This window comes from Mya arenaria, chromosome 1 (genome assembly GCF_026914265.1).
Source record: "Mya arenaria isolate MELC-2E11 chromosome 1, ASM2691426v1".
Classification (NCBI taxonomy): domain Eukaryota; kingdom Metazoa; phylum Mollusca; class Bivalvia; order Myida; family Myidae; genus Mya; species Mya arenaria.
Genome location: NC_069122.1, coordinates 61,607,422 through 61,621,132, shown reverse-complemented (window position 1 = coordinate 61,621,132; position 13,711 = coordinate 61,607,422). Strand labels below are relative to the sequence as shown.

Sequence of the window (13,711 nt, the reverse complement as noted above, 5' to 3'; positions counted from 1 at the left end):
AAGAATAAAATACTTTCAAAATTGTTATTAAGCACGCATGTTTAAATTTATAGAATTAATAAACTCTGACAAACTGCATATGTTTGTGTTTATAAGTACGATAAAACGCTTTGAATAATAAAAGCTAATTTTATTTATTTAAACATGTGTTATGTTATTTTTAGAATAATGCTATGTTTGAGAATTACCAATAAATATAATTATAATAATTATGTCCTATTCTGATAATTACATGCCAATAAAATGATCCGGTGGAACCTTCATTTAGTCTTGTTTGCGTTTGTGCTTTGGTTTTGGGGTCGGGGAGTTCCCCTTTTGAACCCAAATAATTAAAATGACGTGACGGGCGTTTTCTTGCGCGAATTTATATGCAAGTTAATATTGCAATCAAAACAAACCAATGTTTTGTAGCTTTGAAGTAAACGATTACAAATAAGTTTAAGGGATTTGGAATAACTTTCAATTGAAAAAAGCATTAACTACAGAAATATTTTCTGCACACACAACCTAACAAATTGAAAGCATACAATTGGAGCACACTTGCGAGTGTAAACTTTCAATCACTAGGGTTGTGGATGAAATAATTCTTCCGTTCTCTGTAGTCAAGTATAACAGACAATAACAAGCGTATCAGTTAAAACAGTGTGATTTATCCGCCATATAGTCATTGCATGCTTAAACTCCGCCAAATTGTAACCGGTCTGATATGGAAGTATGGATGAAAGCAACGAAATACTTTCCAACACGGTAGAGTAGATCTTCAACGTACCTGGACCCGGAGGAGGTTCCATTATCTTTGCCTCACAATGTTCCCGCCGCTGCGCGAGTTTCCCCATCTGTTCTTCAAGGCTTAGGTGAACCTGAAAGTGAACAAAATATAAGGGTGAATACATGTTGCACAGGCTTTAATTAAATGGATATACTCAAAAAGGTACAATCTATGTTAAAAGATCCCAGTCATGTCTTTCAGAAATGTGTCTACCTGCTAGAATACATTACTCACCTCAACTTAAAGAGAAACAAATTAAACCAACAACATCGCAAAGAGGTATCACCGCTGTGCTAGAATCATTATCTACCTTTTTGAGAATAAGGTGTACCTAGGAAACACACCTTTACTCAAAGGGAAGTTTATACAGCAGGAAGAAACAGTTGTTCAAATTGTTGTATTACACACAAAGATTTGCTGTAAGTATTGACTGTCGCAAATCGTAAATCGGGTCGATACATTCCGAACGTCGTTTTCATATCAAATCAACTTGTTAATCTATATGCCGGTGTATTGAATTGTCTACCTTTCCATCTCACTTTTAAAATCATCATTTTGCAAAAGATAATAACATTTTAAATATTCGAACTAACAAATGCAAGTGGAGTAACTCGAATAATTCAACACCAATCCATCTGGTAAACTTCCAATAATCTACATTCAGTCGACCGACTTCAAACATAAAAGGAGCCGACTGTCGCTAAACGATTTCGTTTATACCTTTACGTAAACTTAATGGGAGATTGCCAGAACAAATAGTAGTCCTTATTCAACTTAAGCACTCAACAAGCAAATTTACCTTAATACATGTATAAACAAATAGATAGAAGGAAGACGACAAGGTTTAATCGGGAAATTTCGTACCAGACTGCAGGGTCATATTTTCTTGTTTTGCAAGTATTTTAAAGCTAAACAGATTACTGATTAAATAACATATCGTACAGTATATATATGGTATATGTCTACTAAATCAACAACATATCTTGAGCATAGATACATAATTAAGAACTAGAAAAAGTTATGGTTCGTCAGGTGTTTTAATCTAATCAAATTATATTATTTCAACAATGTTTTGATGTATATTGCGCTGATCAGTTATTATTCTTATAAAAGGTATAGATCTTTTTTTAGAGTGGGTACATGGAAATATAAGACGGAGTCCGTCACCTATATCTTTAAGGTTACGTAGGTTCATTTTCTATTTTGTCGTTCGATGCCAAGCCATCTACCTTTTTTTCTACAGGCATTTGTTTTATAAGTTTATAAGTGGTTGGCCATATTATATTACAGTTTTATTTCATTTTTTTAAAGAAAAGGTGGTACTAAATGCGAGATGGACATTGATGAATAGTGCAACGTTCGTAATCATTTATTACCATTTTCCAAAATACTGTACTTTATGCCGAGATATTAAAATTTGTTAGAAAACCAGTCAATAAACATAACTGTTTATACACAAGACGATGATCTGTATCAGCTTGTAGCTTCCGATCAAACTATTTAACATGTGTATTAAAATAAAGTATGTCGTTTGACCCTATTCATGAAATAAAAGATATGTTTTCACCAACGAGTCATTTTCATTGCGGCTCGTTCACCATAGAGTTGTTACGTTACGACACAATATGTTTAATTATTGATGAATGGTGGATAATGTTTCAGACTTGGGGTGCTCCTTTAACATGATATTTTCCTTAAAGCCTGATAGTTTACGCGTTTGTATACACTTATTTACAGGTCGAGGGAAGCTGTTACATCAAATCATACTTTTCAATACCCAGAAAGAAATGAGTAATGGTTCCTCCATTAACCGAAAAGGCTAGGTTCACATTCATTCTGTAATAAGACGTAGATCATATTACTTTCGGAATTCTTGGCCAACTTTCCACGAACCATCCTCATGATAAGCAACATCATCTGCAAACTTTGATAAACTGATTAGATCTATGAATATGTTTAATATAACGTTTTACACAATACTTCATTATAGACACGAATAGTCCATTATTAGATTTCAACATGATATTATAATATCTTGGAACTGAAATGGGATTTTTCAGTCTTATCTGCATTTGTAAACCAAATATCTAATGCATGTCTGCTTTTGCAAGATTGTTATCATTTTTGTTACGACATCTTCACGGCTGATGTGGTTCTTACATGTTTATGAATAAAGGGGATCTAAGAGATAACAATCCGTGATCGTGTTAACAGGTTACGGGTCAATTTTCTTTATTTTTATATATATATATATATAATTTCGGTGTAACTGCCATGCATCGTAAAACGCCATGTGTTCATCAAATTTATCACAAAATAATAATAAATAGGTAAAACAACATGCTGCTTATAAAAACAGAAGTAAGATCGTCATGTCTACAAAGAGATAGGAGACGTTCAGAAGCAGTTTCATTTGCTAGGAATTCCGACACACCTGCGCTGAGAAAATAAGTTGAATAAACAATTGCTGAAAAAACTTCAACTTAAGCACAAAATGCAATTGCGTAATGGTTAAAGGATTAATTGTACTTCCTTCATAGTATAACAGACTTTACATTATCACCTGATAATTACGTGTTCTTGCGTTTAATGTTTACGTCACATTCCGATTTGCTTAGACTCTATTAAATGGCCGCTTATCTTTGAAGTTATCACAAAAGAAACTCATTCAACTGTTTTGAGAATAGATCCCGAACGTTTTCATGCAGGTGAAATGTAACACATTGCTTATATCAGTGATTATTTTAATAAAAGTGTATGCGTTATATATTTGGTCAAGTTACTCCGACCTTAATCAAAATAAGGACGCTTTCAAAAGAATACATAAATGTTTTAAACTAATTTAGCTTGATTCAGGTAAGAATATACAAAGGTCAATTAAAAAAACCAAATCCGTCCGGCTTTTGGCGTTAACCCTGTGCATTAAACGGGGTTTGTGTTTAAACTTTTGGCTACTCAGCTTGTTTCTGTAGCTTTTACTAGAAATATAATCATAATAATCTCGTCTCGTTGAGGTTGTCAAATGTATGGAATTGAAGGTATTTGGTAAAATAACTTATATCATAGAAGAATAGTTGCTGCAGGAAATAAATTCAGTCATCGCAAACGTGTGTCACCAGGAGTATTATACACTTGCATTGTCAGGTTTTAAACAAGCCAACAATTATACTCGATTCATAGATAGGATTACGACACATTATACCCGATTCATAGATAGGATTATGACACATTGGATTTAAATGTTGTGTTAAAGATACTTTTAAGCAGGAATGGCATGGTTAATTATCTAATAGTTCTGTTCTTGATATGTATAAGGTATTTAAAAAAATGCATTCCAGTATAAATATTTCTGAATACATTACCAAGGAAATACCGACTTTATATTTGTAGATTACGATTATCTGTACATCCATTAAAGATACAAACTGGACGATATGCCAGAAATAATATTCCGCGTAATGAACGCTACTGTATGTGTTATAACCACCTTGATATTGAAGATGAACACCATTTTGTATGTGTATGCCCATGTTATTTAGTTATACATAAAACGTCATTATTATGTTCACCCCTCCGTGTTTAAATCAACTATTAAACTCTGTTAAAGATTTGAGCTTATTAAGCTCTGTAAATACGTTAAGAAATCACTATGTATCCGTAAATGTATTCTAAACAATGATTCATAATTCTGTTCAGCCTCTGTTACCTCCTGTTTATGAAGCTGTTACACTACTGCGCTTACATATTTATACCTTATATTGGTTAATTATAATTGCATAACGCTCCTGTAACACAAATATTGGTTCAACTTTAAAACTTACCTTGTATATACCCACGACATATTTGAGTGAATTATTGTATGTGATGAGACGATGTATGTTAGTATAAGTCTTAATAAAATGACTGTTCAGTTCTGTTTTCTGTTCTAATTTAAATATGCAGTTGATAAATATACTATTTCGCTATAAAATTTAATTTTGATTATTTACTAATTTTTGTCAAACCTATGCATTGAATGAACTATTTATTTGTCCACATAAGCCGTGACTTTATCGATATTTTGTAAATCGATGTTTTGTTGATAATCATGTTTTTAAAGGTTGATAAACAATGCTCCATTGTACCGAGAAACGTTAGCAACACTATTATAATTAAATCTCTTTTGGTCCGAGTTTTCAAACATCTGTTCAAACCAGTATCTGCTAGTTTTTGTTCGTTCATAACAAAACCCGTAAACATAACAATTTAAACAGAGTTTTAAAACATCGTTGCTGACTGCGTACGCATATATAAGTCCTCCAAAATAATACTAGGTGGTTCACAAATGACTCAAGGCGTTTTAAATGATTTCAATAGCATCACACAACTCGAAAATAATCTTAAAATCGATTTTGAAATTTATCAACGCACTGTGTCCAATTATACCTCATTTACGGGAAATTTCGAAGTGTTTACTCACGCAATTCTGAAACTGTTTAATCATATATAAAGAAATTGCTCGAATACTTTGTACATCATTAAAAGATTAGTCTCATATAGAACGACTAATTTATTCCTGATGCGTCACATAGTTGCAACTATTGTAGCAAATGCTATAAATCAAATGGATAAGGCGATGTTTTATTTCGGTATCGATATAAAAGTCAGACAAAAAGATGTAAATTCCTTCTGCATATTAAAGCGTGTACTAGAAAGAATATTGTTCAACCATTTTACGAGGTCTTCATTGGAACGAATATTAGTGTGAACGTGTATTTTCAAAAGCTTTCCTGATGAATGTAGAATAGTGATATTGACGCATTGTAAAACGTGTCATGAACTAAGACTAAAATAACAAAGATTATTGCAGAATTTAAATTAGCGATAAAACATGCACGCATAAAGCACGGGCCAATAGTAACCAGGCCCCAATTTCTCGAAACTTCTTAAGTCCCTTATAACAGGATTAAGTTAATCTCACTATTTTTGTTGTTCTATAAAATGTGTTATTTTTATTTCTTCAAGAATTTCTAAAAATTATATAGGCATTATCAGTATGATTATCAGAATAAACCATTTTTCATTTATCAAAATCCATTTTCAGTATGTATTTTGGCTAATTGAAATAAGCTGACTTAAGCCTGTTAAGCTAAACAACTTTTGAGAAATTGGGGCCAGAAAATCATTTATAAAGAAATGGTCTGGAAAATAAATCAGTTAATCATATTTAAAATAAATGAATACTTGATTAAGCAGCAGGTCATTGCAGTTTAAATGTATCTCATATCTTTATATCCTTTAACAGCTCCCAAAACTGCTTTTTCATACCAAGTCCCCTTCAAAAGTTTTCCAGCAATCACTTGCATTCCCAAACGTTTTAATGCTTCTGGTAATATTTATGCATCTGATAATCGAAGCAAAATTCCATCAATACTGTCGCCACAAAAAAAAAGCTAAACAGGATAATTCAAGGGAACATGTCTGTATATCCTGAATATACCTTAACTTATTGACTGGCATTTTCACAACGTGCTCTTCTTCATCACGATTTATATTAGCTTAAACAACTTAACATTAAATCATAACTACAATAGCTTACGAAAAAATAACACAAATACGCCCTTGCAGCTGAACACAATCATTTTTCATGATTATGAGGCTGTAAAATGGAGACCTTACTTCAAATCGTAGAGTTAATTAGATAGAAGCCATAAACGAAAACCACAAAGCCATAAAGACCAAACCCAGTTTATATTATGATATTAAATTGTGATTCTGGATAACAAAAACAACACATCGATTGTATTCCTAATACAAGAAATAAATAACTCGCTTGTCGACAGATAACTTTTAATGCAAATAAGATATCTACGTGAATATATCACGCAAAACATAGTATTGCAATTTATTTACAACTGATTAAAACCCGTATAAATCTCATCACAGCACGATGAAAGTTTAATGACCTACAAATAATACCTGTCCATGTGCATGTTTTTACTAGTTAAATGCATACATAATTATGGCTTTTATTTAAATAATGTTTATCCAAGAAAATGCATTTTGAAAAATCGAAAGTAAATGAAGATTTGTACGGTTAAAAGAACACCAACGGTTCTGCCTGCAAACTAATCACGACAAAATAAATATCAGACAATATGCTGTTAAGCGGATCATGTTTTGTCCCCACACAAGGACATATATTATATAGAGGTTTGCTCGCAATGTATTGAGTGGAAAAAAACGTTTAATAAGCAAGCGAAGTTAACTTTGCATGTTTAAGCCTGTATGTATGGAAATTACGGAAGCAGGGGAATCATTTTTTGTTCGGTGAAAAATATTTTCTTTCAAAATGGTCGTTTTTTTTGCGAGGGAAAACAACCGATATGAGACAGATTTTTTTTAAATCACGCGGATGGCTCCTATCATATAACCCGCTCTTGAATAACTGATAGTTCACACTTTTGAATATAGTTATAACAGACTGATCAATAACCGGTCGAGGCTGTTACCTGAAACTTAGTTTTCAATAACAAGACCCGATTTTGTATGGTGCTGGTAGTTATTCTCCTTAATAGAAATGTGCTAAGCCCTAGCTCCTCCATTAACCGACAAACCATATTCAGTTTCAATCTGTAATAAGACGAAGGTCATATTACTATCTGCAAACATGGCAAATTTTCGACGAACCAGAATTAATAAATCATTTCAAAGCTTAGATGATAAACATGATAAGAGGTATGAAGTGGTTTAATATAACGTTTTTACAAGACTTCATGATAGACACGAATTAACTTATATCATGCACAATATGGTAAAAACATAGTGTAGAGTATTGGAAGTTAAATGAGATTCATTCAGTCTTATCTAAATTCGTAAAGCATATATCTAATGCATGCCTGCCTTTGTAAGATAGTAATTATTTTGTTGGAACATTTTCACGGGTGACATGTTTCTTACCTGTTCACGATTTTTTTTTTAAATTATGTTCTCAAAAGTTCATCTCAAAATAAAAAAAAAAAAAAAAAACATCGATAACATTAAATCATGCTCCAGATAAAAATCAGAGGAGCATCATGGTGTCTACGAAAAGATAAAAAAAAATAATTCCAGAAACTGTATCATTTTCTTAACACTCAGACACCTGCGCTTAAAGCATTCGTTATATAATCAATCACTGAATTACTTCAAGCAAATAAATGCAATTGCGTTATGGTAACTACATTTATTAAACTCCTTCATAATAAAACAGACTTTACATTTCTACCAGACATGTACGTGTTCTTGCATTTAATATTTATGTCAGATTCCGATTTACTTAGACTCTATTTGATGGTCACTTTTTTGAGAAGCTATCAGTAAAGGGACTTATTTAGCATTGATGAGATCAGATATCGACCGTGTTCAGGTGATCTTTGAACAAAATGCTTATTTCTATGATAATTTCATAAACATTGTGTGCGATATATCTGGTGTTGTAACTCTCCCCTGAATCAAAATACGGACGCTTTCGAAAGAATACATGATTGTTTTATAACTAATCTAGCTACATTCAGGAAAGATTATACAAAAGGATATTCAAACATATTGTAGTTTCCTTAAGGCTCTTTATAGTTTCCTCTTGTTAACGTTTTCCGATACAGTGATTTATAAATAGTTTAGTGTATCGAATATCATGTTAATTGAAACAAATACTTGAATAAATGATTTTCTGATGAAATGCTAAAAGATAAAATGTGATGCCTTGTAAAGCATGCCATAACACTAGACTATAGGGGATAAAATAACAAAGGTTATAACATTTATTTAATGTAGCAAAAAATGACAGGCATGAAGCATGGGAAAACAAGAAGAATTTTAATTAAATATGTACGCATAACCTAATGGTTCTTGTGTTCGAGAATGATAGGGAACGGAAACCTATTGAATAACAAATGGTCTGGCAAATAGAAAATTGTTCATACGATTTAAATTGAATAAGGCATGGTTCTTATGCAGAAACATGTCATTTCAATCTTTATATCCATATAAATTCCCAAAACCGCTTTTAAATTTTCTCTACCAATTATTTGCATTCTTTAACGTTTAAATGCTTCTGAAATAGTTTCGCATCAGATAATTGAAAAAAAATGAATATTACATTTGCAGTATAAATAACCTAAATATGATTTTTCGATGGAAGATGTCTGTTTATCTTGAATTCACGTATTCTTAAAGACTCGCATTTACACAACGTGCTCTTATTCAGCACGTTTACTTTTAAGTTATATGTTTTCATCGCTACTGAACAAGAGCAACTTCATTCAACTCAAGAAGTTATGAGGCTGTGAAATAGAGAGCTTACAGCAATAAAATCCAAGAGTTTATTAGATATAATACATACAGGAAATGCATCTATACCATAGAAACAAGGTCCAGTTAATTTTGTGATATTGAATTGCGATACTGGACACAGCAATTGTGTCTACATATAAAGAAAGAACCATATCGCTCTGCCTTGGACATCTGCAAGAAATGAAACTTGACCATAAAATAACAACCAATTATAATAAGGCGAGTTATTTCTACGAGTTTTTTTTTTGGTTTGGTTCAAAACCAAAACATACCAATAATTTTCAATTAAAGGAGTTAACATTTAATTATTTCAATTTTAGAATGAACGGTTTTATAGGCAGTCACCACTCCGTAATGCAATGTTATCATATTATAGTAACAAGCTCTATGTATGGCAATTTTCGATCGTTATAGAAGTTTTAAAAACAAGTTTAAATGTATCTTTTGTTTTTTGTCGACGGGTCTATTTTGTACCCGTATAATGATCATGGTGTTAGTATGGTAACTATAATTTAGGGCATTTATTAATTGTCAGCAAGTTTAAATCAAATACAAAAACAACAGCTCTTAATATGACGTATATTTGAATTCCAGCATCAATTGTTTTCGTAAGACGTTATTTTTTCCCTTTTAAAAGCAGAGGAGAATGAAAAACACAATGCGATAATACTTCAGTACTTAAATATATCACTTAACAGATCCCATTTATTGTTATTTAAGCTGATGATTATACCAGCGGATAACAAATAGGTTCAATTAATTCTTCTACAAAAATGGTATTTTCCTTAGTCTTTATCAGACTGCAGAGTTGAAACATAATATAAGACATTGTAAACAAGATGAATACACAAAAAAATGGTTACCAAAAGAACATCAATTGGGCCGTTTATACGGGGAACTAAACGCGTTAAACCAGAATTTCTATACATACCTAGTACTAAAACAGCAGATTCAAAACTGTCATGTCTAGCCAGAAGACGACAGTAAAACGTTTAAGCCCCCATCGTAACCGTACTTTTAGAATAGGACGAAATAATAAACAAGTTATATTACGTATTTACATATAATGTATGAGGGGAAAATAAGACATCAATACAACCAATTAGCTAATCAAACTTACAAAAAAACATATCCCACAAACAACAAGGTATTTACTACCTTTTCATATGACAGACGTTTTGTGGACAAAAACGTCCATTCCTCTATTTCGAAGAAGTTTTTGATATGTAGGTACCAGCCTGTTTGCGTTCATGCCAAAATAAACTATGTACATAAACAAATGATCAGTTGTTCAATCCTACATTTAATTGCTATGAATGTTGAGTACGCCTTTTTATTTCTTTTTTGATAATTATAAGTGTTATGAATAAATGCATTATAATCATGTTCAAACCTATTCCAAAGCACCTTTTGATCCAATCTATGCACATATCTGTCGGACGAGAAACCTTTTAAATCACCTATTACCAATTAAAAATTCACATATTTTACATGTTCGTTCGATGAAATAATGTATATTATGAGAACGTCTCCGACACTGTACCCAACCTAATAATGCTCAAGTCTTTTTTAAAAAAAAGTAATAACACAAGATTGGATGGACACACACTTTCGCGAACACTGTTTTTAAACGTTATATCAACACTATTTTTCGGCAACACTGACTGATCCTGTACGGTTTACAAGCCGTCGTTAAGATTCGTTTGATTTGTTTATGAAATATAATTGTATAAGTGCAAATACAACAATTTGTTCAAACTGACCAGTTACTAATTGAAGAGAGACTTACTGCGGTGATTACCCTTAATGATTCTTAATAATGATATGAAAACAAAACATTCTGTCATTTATCAAGAGGGAAATGTTTATAGAAGTCGGAGAAGGTAAGTCGTTCAATGTTATTACCGGTATCATACCGATTCAATAACATTCCAAACATTGGAATAGTGGTTCGAATGAAGGTTGGTGAAACATTAACCAAAGTAATAAGTAAGTATAAGACATCAAAATCCCAAATAGAAGTAACTAAACTGTGTTCAAACACAGATGCACTGCAAAACTGAGCATTAAATTCATGTTAAAAGAAACCTTGATGCCATTATCAACTATGTTACGAAAGCACAAACACGTTGATCAGCTCAACGGAACAATCAGGATTGGATTAACCGGCATAACCTCTGCATAACGATGTTCAATAAACGTTATCTAGCATGCATTTTATTCAGATGTGTTCTGACCACATGCAATGAACAGTTCTCATCTGTTTAACCAAAAAGAACATTGAAAACAAATCACATCTTCCACCAAGTGGGACATTTTACAATCCAACCTCCCTGTGTTAATATCAAACCATTATAAACATATTAGAAACCTAAAACAACACCAACAAATTTCTCCTGCAACCTCCAATTAATATTTCACCAATTTAACAAGCACCTGTATTCGAACTCTTCGTCGATGAGGGAAGAATACTTATGGTCTTGAATAAGAAAAACGTATCACCAGTTTCCACAAAAGGAAGCCGAATATCCAAGAAACATATGGCCAATCTATCGACATCTTTTCAATGCAAAGTACTTGAAGACATTATCTTTAGCAGCATTTTATCCCATTTTGACACGGTTTTCACAAAAAAATCATGCGAAATCCAGCTCATTTAACCATAAATGGTTAAGGCCTTAATTAAATTATTTAGTATTTCCCCATCCCCGACCGACAATAAATAATCAGGCCGCCTCAGACAGTTTGTTTGCTGAAGGTGTTATGATTTTTTTCTACAACGTTGAACACAAGTTGTTTGTTTTAATACAATTCTAGCCATCCATACCGAATATTGTACTGCAAACAAGTTTTTTTTTATTCTTTACCATTTGATAACTAGAACATTTTTTTAATAATTTTCAGTTAATCGGTTACATAACAGACTGAATAATCAGCAAGCACTTCCCCCGCCAAATGGCTTATCAAAATTTGATAGCCGGTTGAATAGCTTAAAAATGGCATTTGATAAGCAGGTAGAGGTTTCCCTCTAAAAATGATCCCATGCAAGTGGTTTAAATAAGGTTATTGTGATGCCGATTGTTCATTTAGCATTTCAAACAACATGCAACTATTATTTTGTACCTCAAGAACTAATTGTTGTTGTTCAAACACGTAGTAGTACCAGAATGCGTATGCTTTAATAAATCTAGAATTTATAAGACACAATCCTGCTTTAATTTGTAATATTAGGTAATGAAATCATATTTCATCGTTTTAACTATTATAAATGGTGACTTACACATGTTGACTCATGATTGTCATCCTAGATAATTGTACACTTGACTATAAACCGTGTTCTGTTTTTTGTATCAATAAATGGACATACTTTTAATATTTTCTGGGAAATATCCGAACCTACCCCTTAAAGTCGACTTTAGATATCGTTATACCGAACTCGTAAAAACATAAAACAAATACAATGTCGAAAAGATAGTGCATTTACTTATTTACCCCGAGATTTATCCCTACCATGACATTTGAACTGTAGCTACCTTGTTTGTATGCCGGCTGACTACCTCGGAATGAGTTTCGCAATACATCAACCAAAATGATCAACTATCTCTCCTTCTTGAAGGTCTGATTACGTTGTATGTAACGTTATAAACAGGGTCAATTATGTTTTTGGGTCGTAAATTTCAAATGGAATTGCGACCTCTTGAAAAACAGTCGGCGTATGATGCCATTTTTGTTCCAATCACAAATATCAAATAAAACCTTGAGGAATATAGCAATTAATGATCCATTCAATCTTGTCGTGGAAAAATGGATGTGGCATTCAGGCAATTAACTCAATACGACCGTTGAATATAGCATCAAATCCTGAAGAAAGCTTGTCCCTGTTTTATTTATATTTTATTGTTTTAAAATATATTTTTTAGATTATAAAACAACTTCAATGTGGCGGATCTGTTGTCTTGTAAAAACACATTACTGTCAAACGTGGGGTCATAGGTTCTATACCTCGCCTCACCACTGAACTCTCTCCCGGGATGGACGTTAAATGGAGGTCCCATGGGGCATTAATGTTCACATCAGCAGGTGAAAGAACCAGAGTTGCTCTTTGTAGGTTAACATGTTGTATATGCTTTGTACTCATTAAACCTTACATGAATGACACTCTAACCTCAACGTGAAGCAAATGTTCCCCTCTCACCTCACATACAGTCTTCAAATAATTGCATTAGCCATAGAGACACATCGCTAAAAATCATTCAGATAATAATCAGAAAAAATAGATTCGCAGCCGAGAACATACCTAGGTAAAATCATAATATTAAAAAAATATCGTATGTAATAATAAGGATATTTTAATTTATATTCAAACAGGCGAATTTTGTGGGAGATTTTTCGCCTTTGAACTAGCATCTTAAGAGGTGAATAACGTATGAGATGATTATAAACGTCGTACTTTTTTCTAAATATTCTACTTGGTAACTTGACCAAGTGAGGAGGCAAAATCGCTAAACCGCATTTAATTCGAAGATTATAACATTTGTACATTTGTACATTAAGCAGATAATGTTTTCTATTCATTTTAAATTAATTAACTAATGATTGTTAGAAACTCTAAACCGGCTTACCATTCGA

At 32.4% G+C, this 13,711-nt stretch overlaps 1 protein-coding gene across 4 annotated transcripts in view; it reads right to left on the bottom strand.

Moving 5' to 3' along the window:
- Positions 1-13,711, bottom strand: part of LOC128240472 (parathyroid hormone/parathyroid hormone-related peptide receptor-like) — a 193,988-nt gene that overhangs the window by 17,566 nt on the left and 162,711 nt on the right. For all 4 annotated transcript variants that reach the window (XM_052957119.1, XM_052957143.1, XM_052957135.1 and 1 more), the window contains exon 2: positions 770-860. In XM_052957119.1, the coding sequence (XP_052813079.1) occupies positions 770-860 (91 nt within the window). The remainder of the gene's footprint in view (positions 1-769; positions 861-13,711) is intronic.